This window comes from Sinohyriopsis cumingii, chromosome 8, assembly GCF_028554795.1.
Source record: "Sinohyriopsis cumingii isolate HCF-2022 chromosome 8, ASM2855479v2, whole genome shotgun sequence".
Classification (NCBI taxonomy): domain Eukaryota; kingdom Metazoa; phylum Mollusca; class Bivalvia; order Unionida; family Unionidae; genus Sinohyriopsis; species Sinohyriopsis cumingii.
This window is the reverse complement of record NC_142968.1, coordinates 83,817,395-83,837,898: the sequence shown is the minus strand read 5'-3', so window position 1 is coordinate 83,837,898 and position 20,504 is coordinate 83,817,395. Positions and strand designations below refer to the sequence as shown.

At 36.0% G+C, this 20,504-nt stretch overlaps 1 protein-coding gene across 3 annotated transcripts in view; it reads right to left on the bottom strand.

The window, feature by feature from the left end:
* The window catches only part of LOC149794017 (integrator complex subunit 10-like), a 65,033-nt gene that overhangs the window by 28,416 nt on the left and 16,113 nt on the right, over positions 1 to 20,504 (bottom strand). Inside the window, exons 1-8 of one of the 3 annotated variants that reach the window (XM_089967958.1) lie at positions 18,984 to 19,089; positions 18,105 to 18,196; positions 16,519 to 16,668; positions 14,638 to 14,705; positions 12,974 to 13,077; positions 10,036 to 10,175; positions 7,342 to 7,423; positions 2,124 to 2,276 (exon numbers count right to left, since the gene is read on the bottom strand). In XM_089967958.1, the coding sequence (XP_089824084.1) occupies positions 2,124 to 2,276; positions 7,342 to 7,423; positions 10,036 to 10,175; positions 12,974 to 13,077; positions 14,638 to 14,705; positions 16,519 to 16,665 (694 nt within the window). In that variant the 5' untranslated portion in view covers positions 16,666 to 16,668; positions 18,105 to 18,196; positions 18,984 to 19,089. Of the gene's footprint in view, positions 1 to 2,123; positions 2,277 to 7,341; positions 7,424 to 10,035; positions 10,176 to 12,973; positions 13,078 to 14,637; positions 14,706 to 16,518; positions 16,669 to 18,104; positions 18,197 to 18,983; positions 19,136 to 20,504 lie in introns of those variants that run through there. The other 2 variants (XM_089967956.1, XM_089967959.1) reach the window with 2 other exon arrangements.

The following is a 20,504-nucleotide window of genomic DNA, read 5'->3' as shown; positions in this document are numbered from 1 at the left end:
CTGCTTTTAGCATTGTGGACAGACTTCAAGGAGGTTTCTCAACAACATCAGGAAGAGTAAACATAACCAAGGTTTTGCTGATATATTTGATGGCATTTTATTCATCCTGATAACCCTAGGAAGTTTCAATTCCCTGTCAACATCTTCTATACTTGTCATCAAAGAAGCAGTGTTTTTTGCATTTACTCTCGAGGAGTGTATCCAGCAATCTTGCACTGGTTTCAGCCTTTTTAACTTCTATAACATAGGGTACCATTTGACAATATATTATATCCTGTTAGCCCATCTACTGTCATGTGAAAGCAGTGAATAGGACTCACATCAATTTTTCTGGATTCTGGCTCTACTGCCATCTTCAAAATCCAGAATGAATCTGGACTCAGACAGTGGTATATCTGGTTGGATTTTAGGATGACTGCTGGCTGAAGTTGATCTAAAAATGGCATCCCACCCAGACAACAACTCCTGCTGTCCCTTGATAGGCTTCTTAACAGCTCCTAACAGGACTAAAACTGTTGATCTGGTTAAACAGCTGACTCCATATACTCTTATAGCTTCCTGGATGTATGGACAACCAGAATCCATTCCTCTAGTTGAAAAATTCCAGCATCAGAATCTTGAGAAAAGAACCATATCATCTCTCTATATAATATTTTAGTTCGATCATCTTCTGATAAGTCTCTTCTGGTGTACATCTTGGACAAGTTACCCTCATACAACTACATGGACTAGGTGGTTCTCTAGATCTCTGTTGCTTCTGAATGTTTTTCACAAGCTAGTCTTAAAGTGGAGGTAGCCATTCCGTACCAAAGAGGATGAATATTTATAGAAAGAAAAGGTTTCATTAGCATCAGGATTTATAAAAATCACTTGTGCCATGACAGTTAATTAACTAATAGTTATCTCCTATGCAAGTTGGTGTAGCCATCCTTTAATGGTGGGATGTAACTGTGTGGTAGCCTTCATTTCTGCCTTGAAAGACTCAGCTATGAGGAAAATAATCATCTACAGTGAAGGTAGAGTGAAATTAGAAACACGGGAGTACACTTCCCTATAATGAGAAACCCCAAATGATCATTCCAAATGGTAAAGGATGGACAGTACTTCCCAGGCTTCATGCAAAAGCATGCTGTCCAGATACTAACTGACAAACGAAAAGACATGGTCCCAATCATTCCATCAGTAGGAAGACCACTCACATTTAACTTCAATCTTGACAAGTGGACTAATTTTTAACACCTTCTTTGCTAAAAGAAATGAAAAATAAAACAATGTCATGATCTTTTTTTGTATGGTAGGGTTGGATCCGTGAAGTAATTTATGTACTCCAAATGTTTTACCATCAAGTTACATATTTGAAGAAAGATTAAAATATCCATGCCTTTTGTAAAATAACCATAATGATCACAAATAAAGACCTGAATACTGTATTTATAAATATTTATCAGGGGGATATTCCATTAGTTCACATGATCAACAAGACAAATAACAAATAAATTAATTTTTTAAAAGGCAGTGTTGAGGTAAAGAAATATTAACTGAATTATATCACTTTTCTCTCTCTGGCCGTGATGGATGATCTGAATAAATGTGTGTGTGTGTGCATGTGTATGATTTGGATTTTTAACATAGCTGTAAAAAAAATCAGTCATATCATTACGATGTCTGCAGTATGACAGTTTAAAGTGATATCTAGCACTGGGGCATCATGAGACAGACATAGCATGATGTCCCACCCATTCACATTATCCTGACACCAGGCTTACCAGTCCTAACACTAACTTTTTAATGCTGAGCGCCAAGCGAGGCAGCTGTTAGCACCATTTCTGTAGGTCTTTGGTATGACTTGCTCAGGGATCGAACCCACAACCTCCCGCATCCGAGGCAGGCACTCTAACCACTAGTATCTAATTCAAACTGTCTAATACACTAGGCCACCGGAGCGGTTTCTGAATAAATAACTGGTTGGTCATTACACGCCTGACTACTTTCATAGGCACACCAAGTCTCACTCCTGCACAAACCCAACCAGTTGGTCTGAAAAATAGTCTTATAAAGTTCAACTGCCCAAGTCCCCCCATCCACCAACCACCATTTTATTTAAAGCTGCCTCTCAGATGTACCTGGTGAGTGTGGAGCAGGCAGATCATGGCAGGGTGGATGTGTTATAAAGGACACATAAAACTCAATAGCTTTCTGCAGCCACTTGAACAGCTGTTTGGGTTTGATGTCCACTTGCTTTCCACGCTGGAGAACTAGGAGTAGAACATCACATACTGAAACAGAAGTGAAGGTAGGTATGATTCATGTATACAGTCAATAATATATATAAATATAAAAATACTTGGTACACATTTTCATAATTATCGTTCTCATTATATAGTATCTAATTCAAACTGTCTGATACAGACATTGCTTTAGCAATGCAGTATGTTGCAACTTAAAAGGATATTCACACTGAAAGCATTACAGATGCTATACCATGATTCAGTACAAATTGGTTGGTATGCTATGCTTGTTATAATGTTGTTCTGTACATAATGTAATCAGCAGTTATGGACTGCAGTTATGGTAATATAATGGAGAGCTGTACTTTACCACCATGTAAGTAATAGGCAAGATAGACTTTAGACAATGTTAAGTTTTGACATCCATGAAAGTAAAATGTAAGATAGAGTTCAGACTGTGTCATGTTTTTGACCACCGAGAAAGTAAAATGTAAGATAGAGTTCAGACAATGTCATGTTTTTGACCACCATTTAAAGTAAAATGTAAGATAGAGTTCAGAAAATGTCATGTTTTTGACCACCATGAAAGTAAAATGTAAGACAGAGTTCAAACAATGTCAAGTTTTTGATCACCATGAAAGTAATATGTAAGATAGAGTTCAGACAACGTCAAGTTTTTGACCATCATGAAAGTAATATATGAGAGAGTTCAGACAATGTCAAGTTTTGAACTACACTGACTCAAACCAGCCAATCCAAACCTTGCCAGTAAGGCAGTCAATATTTTCTGTAAGTTAGACCAATTTTGAGGAAGGTGCAACACAGTATCATGTACTGCTATTTTCAACTTGGAAAACATATATTTGAATGTTCAGAATGGAAAAAATATATTTAAATGTTCCAAATTGTTATCTGATACAGTAAAACCTGTCATGAGCGACCTCTGCTATGAGCGACCACCTGTCATTTCCAACCACAACTGTAATGCACAGATCGATTTTACTATATAAATGCTCTGTTATGAACGACCACCTGCTGAACGCAACCAGCGACCGCGATTTCTTGGCAAAATATGCATTTTGACACTTCTATGAACGACCGCATCGCCCAAGAAACAAAACAGATTGACATCACTGACCTTAACTTAATCCTTTGTAAACACTAGAGCTCAGGATAAATGTAGTATGCAAACAAAGTGCACATTAAATAACACTATAGTTGAACAACCGTATATAGAGATAAACACCTCTAACCCTCATTTAATCCTTTGTAACAAAGACTGCATAAATAGTAAAGATTACTCTAATAAAGTATTTAAAAAGAATTTATCTTGCTACAGTACCAGTTTTGTGAAATTTACAACTCCAGCATATGGTGTCATTTGTAAACTGCAGTAAACCAAACTAAAGTACATGTCACTAACCGCCATTGTAGTGCTGAAGTCATGTGAATAGCCAGTAAGAGTAACATCAAAGGGAGTAATGATGGATATTCACAGTCAATTTAGAGGTTTGTATTTTTTCTTTATCTTTATGAAAACTCAGAAAAAGCCGGTAGTCCTTATGTCCCAGTGAGAAATCGTTTGAAAGGGCTTCAGTGTAGGTTTGAGTACATCGTTTGTCTTTCCAGTTAATCCATAATGCCTGGAGGGTGAATGAGCTCATTGTCTTTAATACTAGAAAGTGAGAATCATTTCTGGATTTTTTTAAAATTATTTTTTATTTCTTTTGTTAGTGTTTCACCAAGCCACCATCTGTTTACCTGGATGCAGATGGTCGCAACCTTTGTTTATCTAGCTATAACACTGTTGATTTAAACTTCGTCTCAGAATAAATGTATTGTTTCTTGATGAGTTAATTATGTCTTTTGGTTTCATTCATTGGTACATAATATATATTTATTCCACATTTATCCCAAAACCTGATCAAAGCCAATAGTCTTTTTAACATCAACACTAATAACAATGGCAGAACCTCCGCTGTAAAAAAGGAAAATTTTAGCACTGGAAGAAAGGATTAATGTCATTGAAAGAAATGAAAAAGGGGAGACCGCTCGCAAAATAGCAGTCAGCTTAAGCGTCAGTAAAACGCAAGTTCAAAATGTAATCAAAGACAAGGAGTCCATTAAAAACGAAAGGCAGAAAGGTGCACAAGCACAGAGGAAATATGCCACGGTATGACAGATAGTTTACGGAGATCTGAATGAGTGAGTATGGGAGTGGTTTTGTGTTGCAAGGAGTAAAAACATACCAGTAAGTGGAAAGTTGATTCAGGAAAAGGCAATAATTGTCTCAGCAGAACTGAATTATGATGACTTTGCTGCATCAAACGGATGGCTGGAGAGCTTCAAAAATAGATACAATATCACAGCAAGTGTGCTCAGTGGAGAATCAGCTGATGTGAATTTACAACAGTTGATGACTGGAAAAAAAGACTACCGACCATCACAGAAGGGTATAACCTATGTGATATTTTTAATGCTGATGAAACAGGACTCTTTTACAGAGGACTTCCTGACAGGTATCTAGTGGTGAAAGATGATGTTCGCAAAGGAGGGAAAAAAGCAAAGGAGAGGTTGACACTATTGTTAGCATATAGTGCAATTGGAGAAAAACTGGACCCCTTAATTATAGGCAAATCGCGCAACCCAAGATGTTTTAGATCATTTAATTTAAGATCTGTGGGTGTTGCCTATGAATCCAACAGAAAGACTTGGATGACATCAGACATCTTTAGTAAATGGCTTGTAACTGTCAACAATAAAATGAAAAGGAAAAATCGGAACATTTTAATTATTGTAGACAACTTCTGTGCACACCCAGACTGTCAGTTTAGCAATATAAAACTGGTCTTTCTGCCCCCAAATACAACATCTAAACTACAGCCTTGTGATGCAGGGATAATTCAGACTGTCAAAATTCATTATCAGAAGAAACTGCTGCAACATATTCTTTCCAAAATGGATGAGTGCTCTACAGCAACTGAAATATCTAAGACTGTCACTGTTCTAGATGCCATTTTAGGGATCAAGTCTGTGTGGGATGCTCTGTCTTCATAAACTACTGAAAGGTGTTTTGCCAAGTGTGGCTTTTCTGTAAGTATTGAAGCCATAATGCCAGAGAGCGAAGAGAGTGAACAAGATGTGCATCCATCAATGGAACCTCTTCTCAATGGCATGACATTGGAAGAATATGCCAATATGGATCACAGTCTAGAAACTTCTAATGTATTCTCAGGGCCAGACTGGGAGAAGGATATTCTTCAGAGAGGTAAATCTGGTACTTCTCCAACTGCAGATAGTGATAGTGACAATGAGTCATCTGTTGGTGAAATTCTGCTTCAGGTTATTTCACATTCTACAGTCATAGAACATTTAAAGGAGATTAAAGAATATGCTTTACAACATGGTGATCCCAAAATTTTGCTTCTTTGCTCAGAAATGGAGACACATGTTCAGATCAAACAGCTGAGTAAAACGTCAACAAAGAAGTATAATGAATTTCTTAAAAAACAAGTGAATAAGTGTATAGAATAAGATATATACATCATATCTAAGTGTTCATTTATTGTACATATTAATGTGATGTTGAAATATAAATTTTATTCTCACTGTTTGATAGATGTATCTCTTTATTATATAAAGATATTTTGAGAGGAATGCATGCAATATTTAACAAGATTTATGAATAAAGGATATGATACATGTACAGTGAGTATGGGTATTATTTACTTTTCAACAATGCTAACTACTGACCCTGAAAACCAGTCCATTTTCACACACCTCTTATGAGACAACCTGTCTTGAGAGACTGCTTTTGGTTGGCAGAAGGGGCAGTCTCTCATAACAGGTTTTACTGTACTGTGAAGACAAATTTTATGTTCAACCAAAATGTTTGTGGGATGCATTAGATCTTAATTACATCCAGTACAGATTCAAAGACTGTGGCTGAAAGTCCCATGGAGTTCAATTGCTTCTTGATAGATCTCACAGCTTTATGAAATATTTTCGGGTTGTTTTATTGTATTTTAGTCTTTTTTAAATTTCAGTGGCAATGTCAGTCACCTTTATCATTATGTGACATACTCAGCTCAACACATATGTAAAATGTGTAAATACTGCCTTTCATGTTCTTTTTCCAGAAACCTGAATACTCACATTTATACTTTTCTCTTCACTGTTTGAACTTTATAAGTGGGCTGATTTTCATTTTGCCTTCAACAGGTTTTCATTTATTGGACGTCATTTCAAGAAAATGCAATAAACAACAGCTTGATCATGCAGGCGTTTTGTCTTGAAAATATGGGCAGGTTAAAGCATTTGATGCTCTCTTTAAAGGTTAGTCTGCTTCCCTGATGAAGTCCACTGATTCTAATATGTAATCCAGATCTAGATCAAACCCAGACAAACCAATTTCTAGATCTAACCACAATGATGTTATTTTCATATTTTTTGCTATTATTCTATAAGTCTGTAATTTAAGGGTCATTTCAGTCAGATATATGGTCAAACTTTAAGGCTGGTATATCTGCTATCACAACCAAGAATACTGAGATTCTGATAAATAAGGACATAACTTGTAGATTTTCTTCCATAGACTATAAAATGAATATGATCAATGAAACATTAAGCAGCTGAGCAATAATGTTCAAATATTCCATGAAATGTGCTGCATCCCAGTATTTTCAGAAAACTGTACCTTGAAAGATAGCACAAAAGATCACTGGTGTAACATAAACACCGATGATGATGTCTATGTCTCTCATGAAAATGTGACATTTAAATTATTTCAAAATCAATATACATTGGAACTGTCATTTTCAACTGTAAAAGAATCGATGAAAAGGACCAGTTCTAAAAAAAGTTGCATTTGAGTCAAAGTATTAAAATGGATATGATGCTTGTGTGTGTGTGTGTGGTCTTTTTAAAGGGAAGTATGAAGTAAAGGACTTTTCTTCTTTCAATTATCTCATTATAATTGTCAACAGTACAGATTTAAGCAATAATTAGTGTTCGCATTATATCAAATATTTATGGACATTTGATGTGCAATTCAAAAGTCAAGAACTTCCCATTAAGATGAAAATATAGCAAAATGCAATGCTTCACTTCTTACCAAGAAGTTTCCTGTAGCAGTTAACAGGGGACTGGTACTGAGCTTGGGTCTCTGCTGTGACAAGGGTCTCTATCAACTTCAACTGAAAAGTAAGCAGCATAACATCACATAAAAGAACAGGATATAGAAATATCTGATCAATACTGATATTACTGACAATTCAGGGAGGGATGATTGCAATGGTTTCAATCTTCAAATGTTTTTCCTTGTATCTATGTAAATATTAGGTTACTTACATGAAATATCACTTGTCAATTATGACTTTTTTGATTATCAAGGCTAGCTCTTCCAGGGAATTGTCATCTAATGCCTTGTATAAAATTCCCTAGAAAAATCCAAACAGAAGTTCTCAGCTTGAAATCTGATCTTGTAAATGAAACTTTTCTGGAATGGAGGAGATGGGGGTTTATTTTCCTGGACACATTTGGTATGACGTATAAAATTTTAACTCTAATGGCAATCAAAATGATTAACTCAAATAATATGCTAAAGCCTGCAAAGAAAACAGACAAGAAGGTCTTACAAGAGTTCCATGGAATATAAAGATAACGGTTATTTGGGGATGAATTCTTGGACATTGTACCAGATAACATTAGGTAGTGATATTTATTGAATTAAAAAAATGTGGACTTAACTTCAGGTTTGTACACATTGAATACAATTTCTATTGGATTGGGTACCCAGGTAACCGACCACTAGGATCGAAAGGTTCCTGGCATAAGTTTTCTACAATTTTGACAGCTTTAATGGATTACAACTTCTACCTAATACCTTTATGTTATTTTTCTACACATGAATGCTCAGTATCATGCCAAGTAAGTGTGTATGTAAAGAACCTTACCAACATTAAACCTAGTGGCCCTTGAGCATACAAAACAACTAAAAATCCTATGTTTGTGCAGTGCACATAATACCTACAATTAAATCTGTAAGACAATTATTAATCTTGGCTCAGATTTACAAAACTGAATCGCTAAATGAAGTACTAGGTTTAATATGACAAGGACTTACTTATATACAGGACTGAGAGAAAAGAAATCCACATTCATAACAAAAAGATGGATTACATATGTTGAAATGCAATATTATTTCATTGTCTCTATTTCTCTCCTTTCTATTTGTGTTTGTTGTTGTTGTTGTTGTAGAGTTTAACGCTATTTTTCAGCACACGATAGGCTAAACATGGCGGCCAGTATTAATGGTGGAGGAAGAAACCGGGAAATCCCTGGAAAGAACCACCGACCCTCGAGAAGCTACTGACAAGCTTTCTCACATACACCGCTCCCTCGATAACTCGCGATCCCGCTTATAACGCGGTGTCCGTCTTGGCTCTTGATTTTTTCCAGAGAAAATGTATTTAAAATATCTTTAAAATATGCTGAATGTGAAAAAATTACGATAAGAATTGGTACAATTACACAATATTATTATACTGAAAACAAGACTGCACAACTCCAATTACACCACATTTTTATACTGAAGACAAGACTGCACAACTCCAATTACACCACATTTTTATACTGAAGACAAGACTGCACAACTCCAATTACATAACATTTTTATACTGAAGACAAGACTGCACAAATCCAATTACACAACATTTTTATACTGAAGACAAGACTGCACAACTCCAATTACACCACATTTTTACACTGAAGACAAGACTGCACAACTCCAATTACACAACATTTTTATACTGAAGACAAGACTGCACAACTCCAATTACATAACATTTTTATACTGAAGACAAGACTGCACAACTCCAATTACACCACATTTTTATACTGAAGACAAGACTGCACAACTCCAATTATACCAGATTTTTATACTGAAGACAAGACTGCACAACTCCAATTACACCACATTTTTATACTGAAGACAAGACTGCACAACTCCAATTACACCACATTTTTACACTGAAGACAAGACTGCACAACTCCAATTACACAACATTTTTATACTGAAGACAAGACTGCACAACTCCAATTACACAACATTTTTATGCTGAAGACAAGACTGCACAACTCCAATTACACAACATTTTTATACTGAAGACAAGACTGCACAACTCCAATTACATAACATTTTTATACTGAAGACAAGACTGCACAACTCCAATTAAACAACATTTTTATACTGAAGACAAGACTGCACAACTCCAATTACACAACATTTTTATACTGAAGACAAGACTGCACAAATCCAATTACACAACATTTTTATACTGAAGACAAGACTGCACAACTCCAATTACACAACAATTTTATACTGAAGACAAGACTGCACAACTCCAATTACACAACAGTATTATACTGAAGACAAGAGAGAAAAGATCATATAGATAGCTTATCATGGTTCTGAATGTACTGATACCGACAGTATCAGATGTTGTCAAGAAAGAAAAGACACAAAAATATTTCTGCACCAAAAGAACAAATATTACATAGGTAGGTATACTAATGGTGAATTACACTTGCCCAGCAGAATTTGCAACATGTCCCATGTGAAAGAACAAACCATCCTTGATGATAAAAACATCACATACATTAACAAAGTGTTGGCACACTTTTATGTAAGAAAGCATTCTGCTATGAAAATCTCTTACACCCTGACTCCGCTTTAAAAACATTTTTTTATAAAAGATTTGCCCTCAGGGCTTAAAATAATATATTGAACAACTTCTAGACTTCTTACTCCATGTTCAACAATGAGATTTGGGAATTTCCTCATAGCCAGAAGAAGCAGTCGACACTGTTCCAGCTTATCAGAGATGTTTTCTGCCACGCTAAGAAGCATCTGGCACTGGATGTGGGTGGGTACTGCAGCAAAGATTTCTGAAAATTAAAACAATAAATCTGAAATGTATGTGTAATTAATGCCCAGTAGGTAATTAGGGCCATTCCTGCCATAATCCATATGGAACAGCCACTTCAATGGAAAGTTACTGAGTAAATGACTTTCAGCTTTGTTAAGTTTTAATTTAGATAGAGACACTAAAAAAGAGACCATATTACTAAATCTGTTATCACATTAATGCCAGTGTTTTATGTCTGCCTCTATTAAAACAATGTCACAGCTTTTAAGGGGTAAAATAAATGTCAGAGTAAGGAATGTGACCCAGAATTATGTCAAATGGATTTCAAAAGTGAAATTTTTGATAAAGATTGAAATTATTCAATTTTCAAAATCACATTTCATTCGATATTTCTCATTAATTGCTCTGCATTCTATATTCTGCATCTGCATGCTCTATTTTCTTCATATTGTATTTATCATTTTTACTGCATTCATTCTGCACTCCATTTGAATTCACTCTGTTTTTGTTTCACAGGTAAAATTACATGTTTTCTGAGGATTCGGCCAATGTGGGTATGTGAGAAAGCTTGCCAGTAGCTTCTCGTAGGTCGGTGGTTCTTCCCGGGGTTTTCACGGGTTCTTCCTCCACCATTAATACTGGCCGCCATACATAGCCTATCATGTGCTGAGAAATGGCGTTAAACCCCACAACAACAACAACAACATGTTTTCTGGTCTGCATGTCTCAGATTTTCACTTATGTAAAAGTTAAAGATAATGCACTATTTCACACCTGAAAACACTGTTGGTGATACTTTTACTTCACAGTACAAAAACATAAATTATTTCTAAATCATGCAGATTCCCCAACTGTTGTAATTTACTCCCATACATTTCTTTTTACATTGGATCACTTCTTATTTTCCCAACAAAACTGGCCCATATCCCATTCCCAGACACACTAGAAAACTAATGTGATGATAGATATTTTTTGTCATTTTAAAATCTGTACTTTTGTGTATAATATTTAATATGGCCATAACTCAGCATATCTGTCAATGCTGCATTCATAATATTTTTAACACTTCATTCCCCTCCAAAATTACGGATGTGCAATATGACTTGTTTATTCATGCTGAAAAATACACAAATAACAATAACATTAGAATTCACATGGTAGCAATTTTGGGGGATTTTCACAACCGCTGGAAAAAAAACACTGCCTCTCACAACTAAATTTTAGCTTTGGGCAAAAAAGTGCCTCACAAATACAGCTAGATTTTGACAGCTATGGTTTATAATGAGTTTCATTACAATGATTATATTTACCTGTATGGGCAACCTAGTTCTTATTTAGCCAAGTGTTTACTTAATATTTGACATGTAATTGGTAGAATCAACCAAGCATAAAAATCCCATTCTCTGCCATGACTCAGATGTTTAGTAGTAGCTAATGCCAGTTGTTATGCTCACTGGCATATTTATTTTCTAATTCTGATTAGAGTCTTTCAAAAGAATTTACCCAAAGAAGAGACACCAGGAACAAATCTTAGTGCAATCTGAGCTCTCCTGTACTGGCCAGTGGGAGGGGGGCCTCAATCCTATTGCTGACAATGATCTCTGGGATCTGAAACAGTGCCATTTCTCCTACACGCACACACACACACCCTATGATCATGGCATGAAGTGCTTTCAGTTCACACTGGGCTGTGGGCTGATAGAGTAGAATGCTCCCCATCACAGTGGCATGTGACTTACTCTGCTCTTCTGGATAAAAGAGGGGGCTGCTCCTCACTGAGGAGAAGGCGCAAGTCATGTTGTCAAACTGTAAATGGGAGTGTACCATACTTCCATCTCCTGATGATGCAATTTGCTCTCTGCTATCAAAGAATGGGGAAGGTACTGCTCCTCCTTATAAGAGGGAACAGCTCGAACTCTACAGATTTTAGACTCCCTTGGGATGGAGCCCACTAACCCTAAAAGTCTCAGGACAAACTTGGGTAGTCCTTATCCGAGACCTGAGAAACCCAAAAACTCTGAAGAAGGCAAAGAAGGAACCTCCCTCCTCGCTTATAGGGTATGTTTACACTCAGTGAAATCCAAGACTCCATCCAACCATGGGATGCAGAAGGAACAACTATCTGTCCTCTCACAGTGAGTGCTAGATAAGTGGGATGCGTGTCCCAGGGGGATTTCCTGTACAAAAAACTTCAAAGCAACTCAAGCAACATAAGGTAATGCATAGACTAAGCCTACAGTAACAGAACTATTCTGCAAGAAGCCACATTATTTGGGTGTTTTCACAAGTTTAAATGCAAAAGAGGAAGCAATGCTAAGTTCAGTATAGAAAAAATACAAGACGATCAAGTCAACATGACTTAATGAAAGCTAGGGACAACTAAATTAGCACAAATTTATATTAACAGTCAAAAAAACTTGATCAGGGGTACAAACCAAATGTTTGCAATGAATTTATACACAAGAGAAATAGAAAATTCACTTGTTGACCCATGAAGTGATGGCGACTCTTCAATGGAAGTAATGTTGACATTACCGCAATGTCCACTGTGAAAAGAATGAATGGGCAGTGTGTATGAGCAAAGATGTTTGGGGAGTCCTTCGGGTGATCTTCTGTTTCGCTATAATTGGAAGAGGAATTTTCACCATATAGTCAGAGTATTTTCTTCCCCCCCAAAAGTACAAGCAATGCAATAGCAACAGGAATTAATTGTAGCATTCAATCACATTTTTCAGCATACACATGTATATGTGGATGTGTGTGTCTGTGTGTGTGTGTCTGTGATTTCAAACAAAAAAAGCATTCATGTTGTTGTACCTGTTAAAAACTGACTTTTCCCCTCCCCACTGTCTGTCTGCAAAGCTTCTAATATGGAACGTACCTCTTGCCACAGTTTGTTTTCATGTGGAAATGAACTGTATCTGAAATCAGAAGTAAGCACAGGCATGAAATGTGAAAATTACAATGCTGGGAAAAAAATGTCAATCCCAAGATCCAAATATTGTCAAGAAAAAGAAAGAAAAGGAAAGACACTGATAACATATGTCAAGAAAATTATATTACACAACATTTTTATACTGATGTCTAAACTGACCTTTTGCTTACTGATGGGGGGGGGGTCAAGAAAACGTTAAATCTTGTTTACAAAACTTGAACAACTGCTGTTAGTTCAAAATTCTAGTCAAGTCATCAACATGATATAAATTCAAATATGCCTGCCAAAATTATGTCGAACTCAAGAGGCCTGAAAATCTAACCAGCTTATTTGCAAATAAATACCTATACCAAATTTCACCCATCTTACAAAAATTATTTGCGCTAATAAACTTGTCAACAACAAAAAATATACCCCAAAAATGGAGCTTTAAATCTACAGTAAAATAAACAGATAACTCTTCAGGAAAATGACTGGTCACCATGTATACAAATCTCACAGCAATCCACTAGCAACTGCAGCATACACAAACTTGTTATACATTGCATACATATACCTAGGGGCCCAAAGTGGCCAAGTGGTCTAAAGTGCTCTCCGTTATGGATCACTGCCATCTCACCTCTGTCTGCGTGGGTTCGAGTCTAGGATTCGGCCAGTGTGGGTATGTGAGAAAGCTTGCCAGTAGCTTCTCGCGAGTCATTAGTTCTTTCCGGGGTTTTCCTAGGTTCTTCTTCCACCAATAATACTGGCCGCCATGGATAGCCTATCATGTGGTGACAAATGGCGTTAAACCCCACAACACCAACACCAACATACATATACCAACCAAAGGGCAATAACTCTTACAAAATGAGGGGAGTACAAAAATTGATCAACATGTGCATTTTTTGATGCCATCCCAAATATGTACCAAGCTTCACAGCAACCCATAAAATACTGCAAAGAGCATAGTGAGAAGCTTAATAGTGAGGCAGAACACAGTGGAACATAAAAAGAAGTGATACTACTTTATATATGATCATGGAAGAACCTAATAATGTGTATATTATACATTTTCCCTTTTCTTTATATGACACATTAGTTGAAGAATTACTGTCATGATTTTCTTTAAGAAGCATATCTAATATATTTTCAAGTTTTCCATCAGTAGGACACTGACAAAGCCAAATAACTACATTTGTATAGATCATGTGCTAAGTGATTTTCTTCCTGCAAACAAGTTTTGCAGTCAGGAAGGAAGGGAGGAACAAGAGCAAGCAATGGAGGCATAAACAGTAAGGACTGTTCCCTTTCAACATAAATGGTGCCCAGGGAAGCAGGGGGGTGTAGTTTTAAAAATAATATGCCAGGGTACCCTGATTATTCAAAGAGCTCAAATGAATTAATACAAAATTCTACATTACGTCTATGGTTGACTACTCCACTGTGAAAGTGTCCTCCCTAGGTCCCAGGTACAAGCACAAACCACTGTGTTCCACAAAACATGGCCGTTTGTTTCTTACATATATCCATGTATGTTAATACCCTGTTTATCTGATACACTTACAAGCTTTCTAGCAGTTTTGCAGCTTCTTTTATATTTCTGGCCATCTTCTCCAAGGAATAAGCTTCAAACTGAATAGAAAATAAACAAGGGTAAATACAGTGCCTACCAGTCTTTGACTTGCATGTGCTGAGTAAGTGGAATTCAAAATCATATGACCAGTGATAACAAAAACATTAATTTCTCCATATTGAGAAAATCAGGTACATTACAGCAAACCTAACAGAATGAAAACAAAAGTCATAATTCCTGGCAGTTAAATTCTGATGTTTAGTGTATAACCATGCCTAATTATTTATTTTTGGCGGGTAGGTTGGATTACTGTAATTGATAGCCTATAGGTTGATACTTATTTTATCAGCAAGCCTGGGCTTCATTTTGTACTCTGAATCAAGTTATATATGGAGTATGTCATTCAAATTGCTTTATCATACATTATGGGATAATTCATATGTAAAAATTAATAGTTTATACAAAGTACAAAAAATAATGTGTAAAGAGTAATGACCATTGTGGGGAAGAAATTGTGTATGACAAAATAAAGGACCCAACATTGAAAAGGATTTTAAAATATTTACATGGATGTAAATATTAAATTCATGTGCATCAGATGTAATTGTGCTACAGCAGCATGCATTAGTAATATCTGTTGTTTAAATCTGAATACATATGCATGTTAGAACAGATAAGCTAGAAAACAAATATCCATGACAAAGACATAGGTATTCCACAGCATTTTTCTTCTTGCAATTCATGATCAAAATAAAATAAGCCCCAATATGAAAGAGGGAGAGAGAAAGAGGTTTCAGGATGATTGTAATCTGTGCTGTTCAGTTACATGATGACTGTGATCTTACTCATGTACAAGGCCAATACTATATTAAATTATCAAACACCTGAATGAATAAATCATTTCTTCTAGTTTTAATTATGATATCCATAGTCCAAAGAACCAAGTGTTATTTACATGTTAATTAAATATGCTACAGATTACACCAGGTCAGTCCTGCTGACATTTTTCTGAGTGTAAGATTCAGCAGACTAGATCAAATTAGTGTGGATACCAGAAGGGAACTGAGGCTACCCATAGAGTATATTAATATAATACAGTGTAATGCCAGGAAATGCCAGGTGTATACTCATGTAACTATCTTAACCTGTGAATCCATTTATTCTTGCCAAAAGATGTGTCACAACAATTCAAAGCAACAACTAGCATGAGCAAAGAGCAAACCAAATGCTGCCTAATTATATGCACTTCTATATATATATATATATATATATATATATATGAATATCTAAATATAAATTATAATGAAAGAGTATGATACATATTTTTATAGCTTCCATTTACTATTTTATTGCTGTTTTCCCTCACTTGAAAAAAATCTTCAGCTAAACAGGAGAAGTAAGGTATAAAATAGCATGAAGAAGAGCTGAAACCTCTGTATCTCTCTTTCATATCAGGGCATATGTTATTCTGAATACCAGGTGCAAAAAGAAAAATGTAATGGGATATCTGACACTCCTTCTCTGTCCAAAACAAAACTATCCAAAAAATCTGAAATAACATACAATAATACCATTAATATTCATGAATCCAGAAGTTATTATGAAAAAGACAAAGCCAAAATATTGTTCTGGCCATGTCTTTTACTCAGCATCAACTTATACATGGATGAATGGTTGGAAAATTTAAACATTTTTAAATTCAACCTGTACTCTACATGGACTTAAATCCTCGCAAAAATGGTTGTTATACAAATTATAAAACAGTGAAACAGTCTGACTTTTGACATGTATACAACAGCCACAACATAATGAAAGACACAGGACAATACCATCCTTTGCTCAGTATTTCTATAAAAATACTAATTTGGCTACCTGAATGCTGAAGTTTTGTGGGAAGAGAGTTCTGGCAGTAATCATCCAGGCCTTAGCAGCATATGGATCTGTCTTTGCACATGTCCTCGCTCTCATTACTAACCAATCTTCATCAGGCAAGTCATTCTTCATCACTGATGCCATCATCCTCTGCAGAAACATATATATTGACAACAGCAAAAAATCAATGTCTTCAAAACAACTAAAATTTTAAATTTGTTTACATCAGTCATAAATTTATGAATCTTAAATGATGTTAAGAAAATGAATATGATTTGATTTTTTTCTCTCCATACTTTTCATGCCTAATGAACTCTCATGTTAGTATTCTTTAAGTACTCTTGACAAACATCAGAAAAAACTGAAAACGGTCAGCGAGTTCCCACCATGTACAGAATCATTCATCAGCTAGCTGGCATTCAATTTGAGTCTTAGTTTTTTAATTAAATTCTAGAACTAAAGGATTTGTGTAATTTGGATTTTTAACGTAGGTTTAACAATTTTTCAGTCATATTGCTACGTCTGCAGTGTGACAGTTTATAGTGATGTCTAGCAATGGGGCATCATGCCGCAGACATGTAGCATGATGTCCCACCCAGTCACATTATCCTGACACCAGGCCAACCAATCCTAACACTAACCTCTTAATGATGAGCGCCAAGCGAGGCAGCTGTTAGTACCATTTTTGTAAGTCTTTGATTTGAATTAGCCGGGGATCGAACCCATGACCTCCCGCTTCTGAGGCGGACGCTATAACCACTAGGCCACCGGTAGAGTTTTTTTTTTACAAATAGAAAGTGTAGTAAGCAAATATTACTCTGCAGCAAGACCTCTGCTAGGCTTTGCATTTGTTGCCAAAAGCAAAATTATTTTGAAAGTAACGCTAATTTTTACTGACTGGTAAAAGTTGCTGGTGACAAATTTTTATAAAGTAAATTTAAATTTTTCATCAATATAAGCAACTCAGGTCACTTAATACCTGTTTTCACTATATGTGACAGTCAGTGGATCATGTCGGTAGATGATGAATAAGATGTTATTCAAACATGATTGCAGCTAACTGCAAGCTGATGGTTTTGAGAAGCAATTAAATGCGATTAGTAGGAAATAAGGAAAGACCAGGGATATAAACTATTGCTGAACAGGCTGGCAAAAAGATTCGGTGTCATATGCACGTGTTGTTAATTTATGTTTATTGCAAACTGTAAGTGTGAGATGCACTTGGGACAGTTTAGTGTTTTAGGGATTATTTACTTAGATAACATGTTTTTGTTATCCGAATTTAACCGAGTAACACAGGATGCTGCTACAATGATGCCAATTGTTGACTGTAAAGGGTCTGAGTCATTTATATCATTGAAATATTTAATTTATAAAATAAATCTGTATCCAGCACAAAGACTATGGCTAATCTAACTCTGAAAAATTAAGATTTATATCCAGCTGCATCTGAGGCAACAACCAGTTTACTTGTTTCTACTGCACACTGTGAAAGGGGGTTCATTGCCTGAATCTGATCAAACAAACTTATGAAATTCTATGGGTATGTCTCCTCCACAAATTTAAATCTGATTGATTATACTTACTTTGCTGTCTTTCTCCTGATGGAATCAAAATCTGACAGTAGCAAATGGATGCATTTTCATGTTCCATTCAGCTGGTAAGAATGCAGTGGAAGCTGGGAATGCCAAAATCGGATTAGACTAAATATGTTTCTTGTATGAAATGAATTAAAAAAATATATTAATAGCAACAAAAAACTGTTTAAATAGCTTCATTTTGTTCAGGATATTTATCATCTGTTTAATCAATTTCAGCATTTCCTGGTTTCCTGGTTCCATCACATTACAAGCAACTGAAACGAAGGTCAATGGTACTTGAAAACACGTCCATTTGATTGTGTTTGATAATTTGAATTCGAAAGAGATCAGAGTTTTTAAAGTAAAGACCGCCTAAATCAACATCACTTTAATTTGTGCAAAAGCTTCAGTGTGCTGCCAAGGGTATGTGACATTCTTGAAAATTTTTGTCCCGATGTCAGTCAACATCGGAACACGCTATACAAGGCCTTTATTTGGGCAGTAAGACGTAGCACCAAAACATAAATAACATGTGATACGTCTTACATTGTAAGACTAAACTCGGTCATGATTTGACAATGGGTCATTTGCCTATAAGCAATCCAAGAAAGAAAGAAAAAGAGTATGAAAGAATATATCACTGGCATTTGATATGCATGCTTCACTAAATTAACCAATGTATCAAATAAAATGAGAGGTATCAATATTAATGGAATGTATTTCTGAAAAGGTGAAAGTAGGTATTCAACTTAAAGTTCAAGAAATAAGAAAGCATATGACAGAGAACCAGCTGTCCTTTGCCACTTTTTTCCCCAATCATGGCCACCGGTGTGCTTGTACTTTTAACCTTTTAATGAATGTTTGAGGGTTGTCTTGAAACTTTACCTTTATATGGCAACTCTTTCCATTTAATAACCGGCTAACAAACAAAAACTTGCAACAACTTGAAATCAATCAAGCTTCTTGTCGACTTAGATCTCAGCGAGAAGTGACAGTCGGAATATCCTCGGCTTTTTTCCGTCGGCCTCACTAAGGGGGCGCTCACCAGTTTTTATATACTTTTGCGAGAGTGAGTATAGATGTTTGCATTTAAAACATGCACAATTGAGAGAATGTTGGCATACCTCTATGCTACATTAATGTAATGGGGATGATATTTCTTTGGATATTGTACTTTTGGAAATTTTACATGATTTAAGCACACTGATAACTAAAATGACTGCTCCCTTGTGCTAAAAAAATCAGCCTGAATTAGTCTAAGGTACACTATCCATAGCAGCTATTAAAATAGGGAAAATGAATTTTGCCAGACTAGACAATACCAGTTTCTGAAAGTGCAATGAATTACCAAATATATAAAATGTAAAAAAGTTATCGGCTCTTTTTTATACAATTTACCTCTGAAGTTCAGAAGTGAAAATGACCAAGTGGAGCTAGCACTTTTTTGAAAGATGCACATCTGGAGTAAGCCCAAGCTGTATACTCTATAACCCATATTACACCCATCAATCATACACCAAAATAATGGGAATTAAAGGTTCTTTTGAATTATACCTAAAATATACAAGGTCTTTTTTAAATCTTATTTTATCTTTCTCATACAGTATTATAATTAAACTCCCAAAATTATCTGCTGGAAATATTACAAGATAAGAGTGTCTATCTTCTCATTCATTCTTTCTGTATATCTATATTATGTATATTATTTTCAACATACTCGATTCGTTTAAGAGCGCACTCAGACTGGGATTTCTTCCTCGGCGTGGACTATGATTGTCCCTGCCATGGTTACGAAACGTCCGTTACGGTAGCTGTAAACGGGACAAAGGACTTGGCATTTAGGGCCCGAAATACAACCTTCAACCATCCAGGAGAAGGATCGATGATTTCAGTGATGTGGAGCAATGTAACTCCAAACCAGCTAACGTTCTTTTAAAAAGAAAAAAAAAAGAAAAACATGGACTCCTAACCATTTCGTGGCATTGGTTGAAAAAAACGTCAATGACACACCCATCAATAACCAGACCATCAGTGAACCATCAATCAGTAACCCGACCATCAGTCCCATGTGCGTCAGTGAACTTTCAACCGTCAGTGAACCACCAATCAACAATCTGACCATTAATACTGAAACTGTCAGAGAACCACTAACCGCCAGAGAACCACCAATCATTAAGCCGACCGTCAATGAAGCTCCAGTCAGTAACACAACCGTCACTGGCCCGCAAAGTAAATTCACAGCGTCAACTAGTATCCTAGCCATCAATGACTATCCCAGTAATTGCACACCTGAACGTGGCGTTTGCATGGAAACGTCCACACCTAAGCGTCAATCAGATGACGGTGACTGGTAGACTCCGAAACGTAGTTGTTGCTCCTCTTGGTCATTCAAGAATAATGATTCCA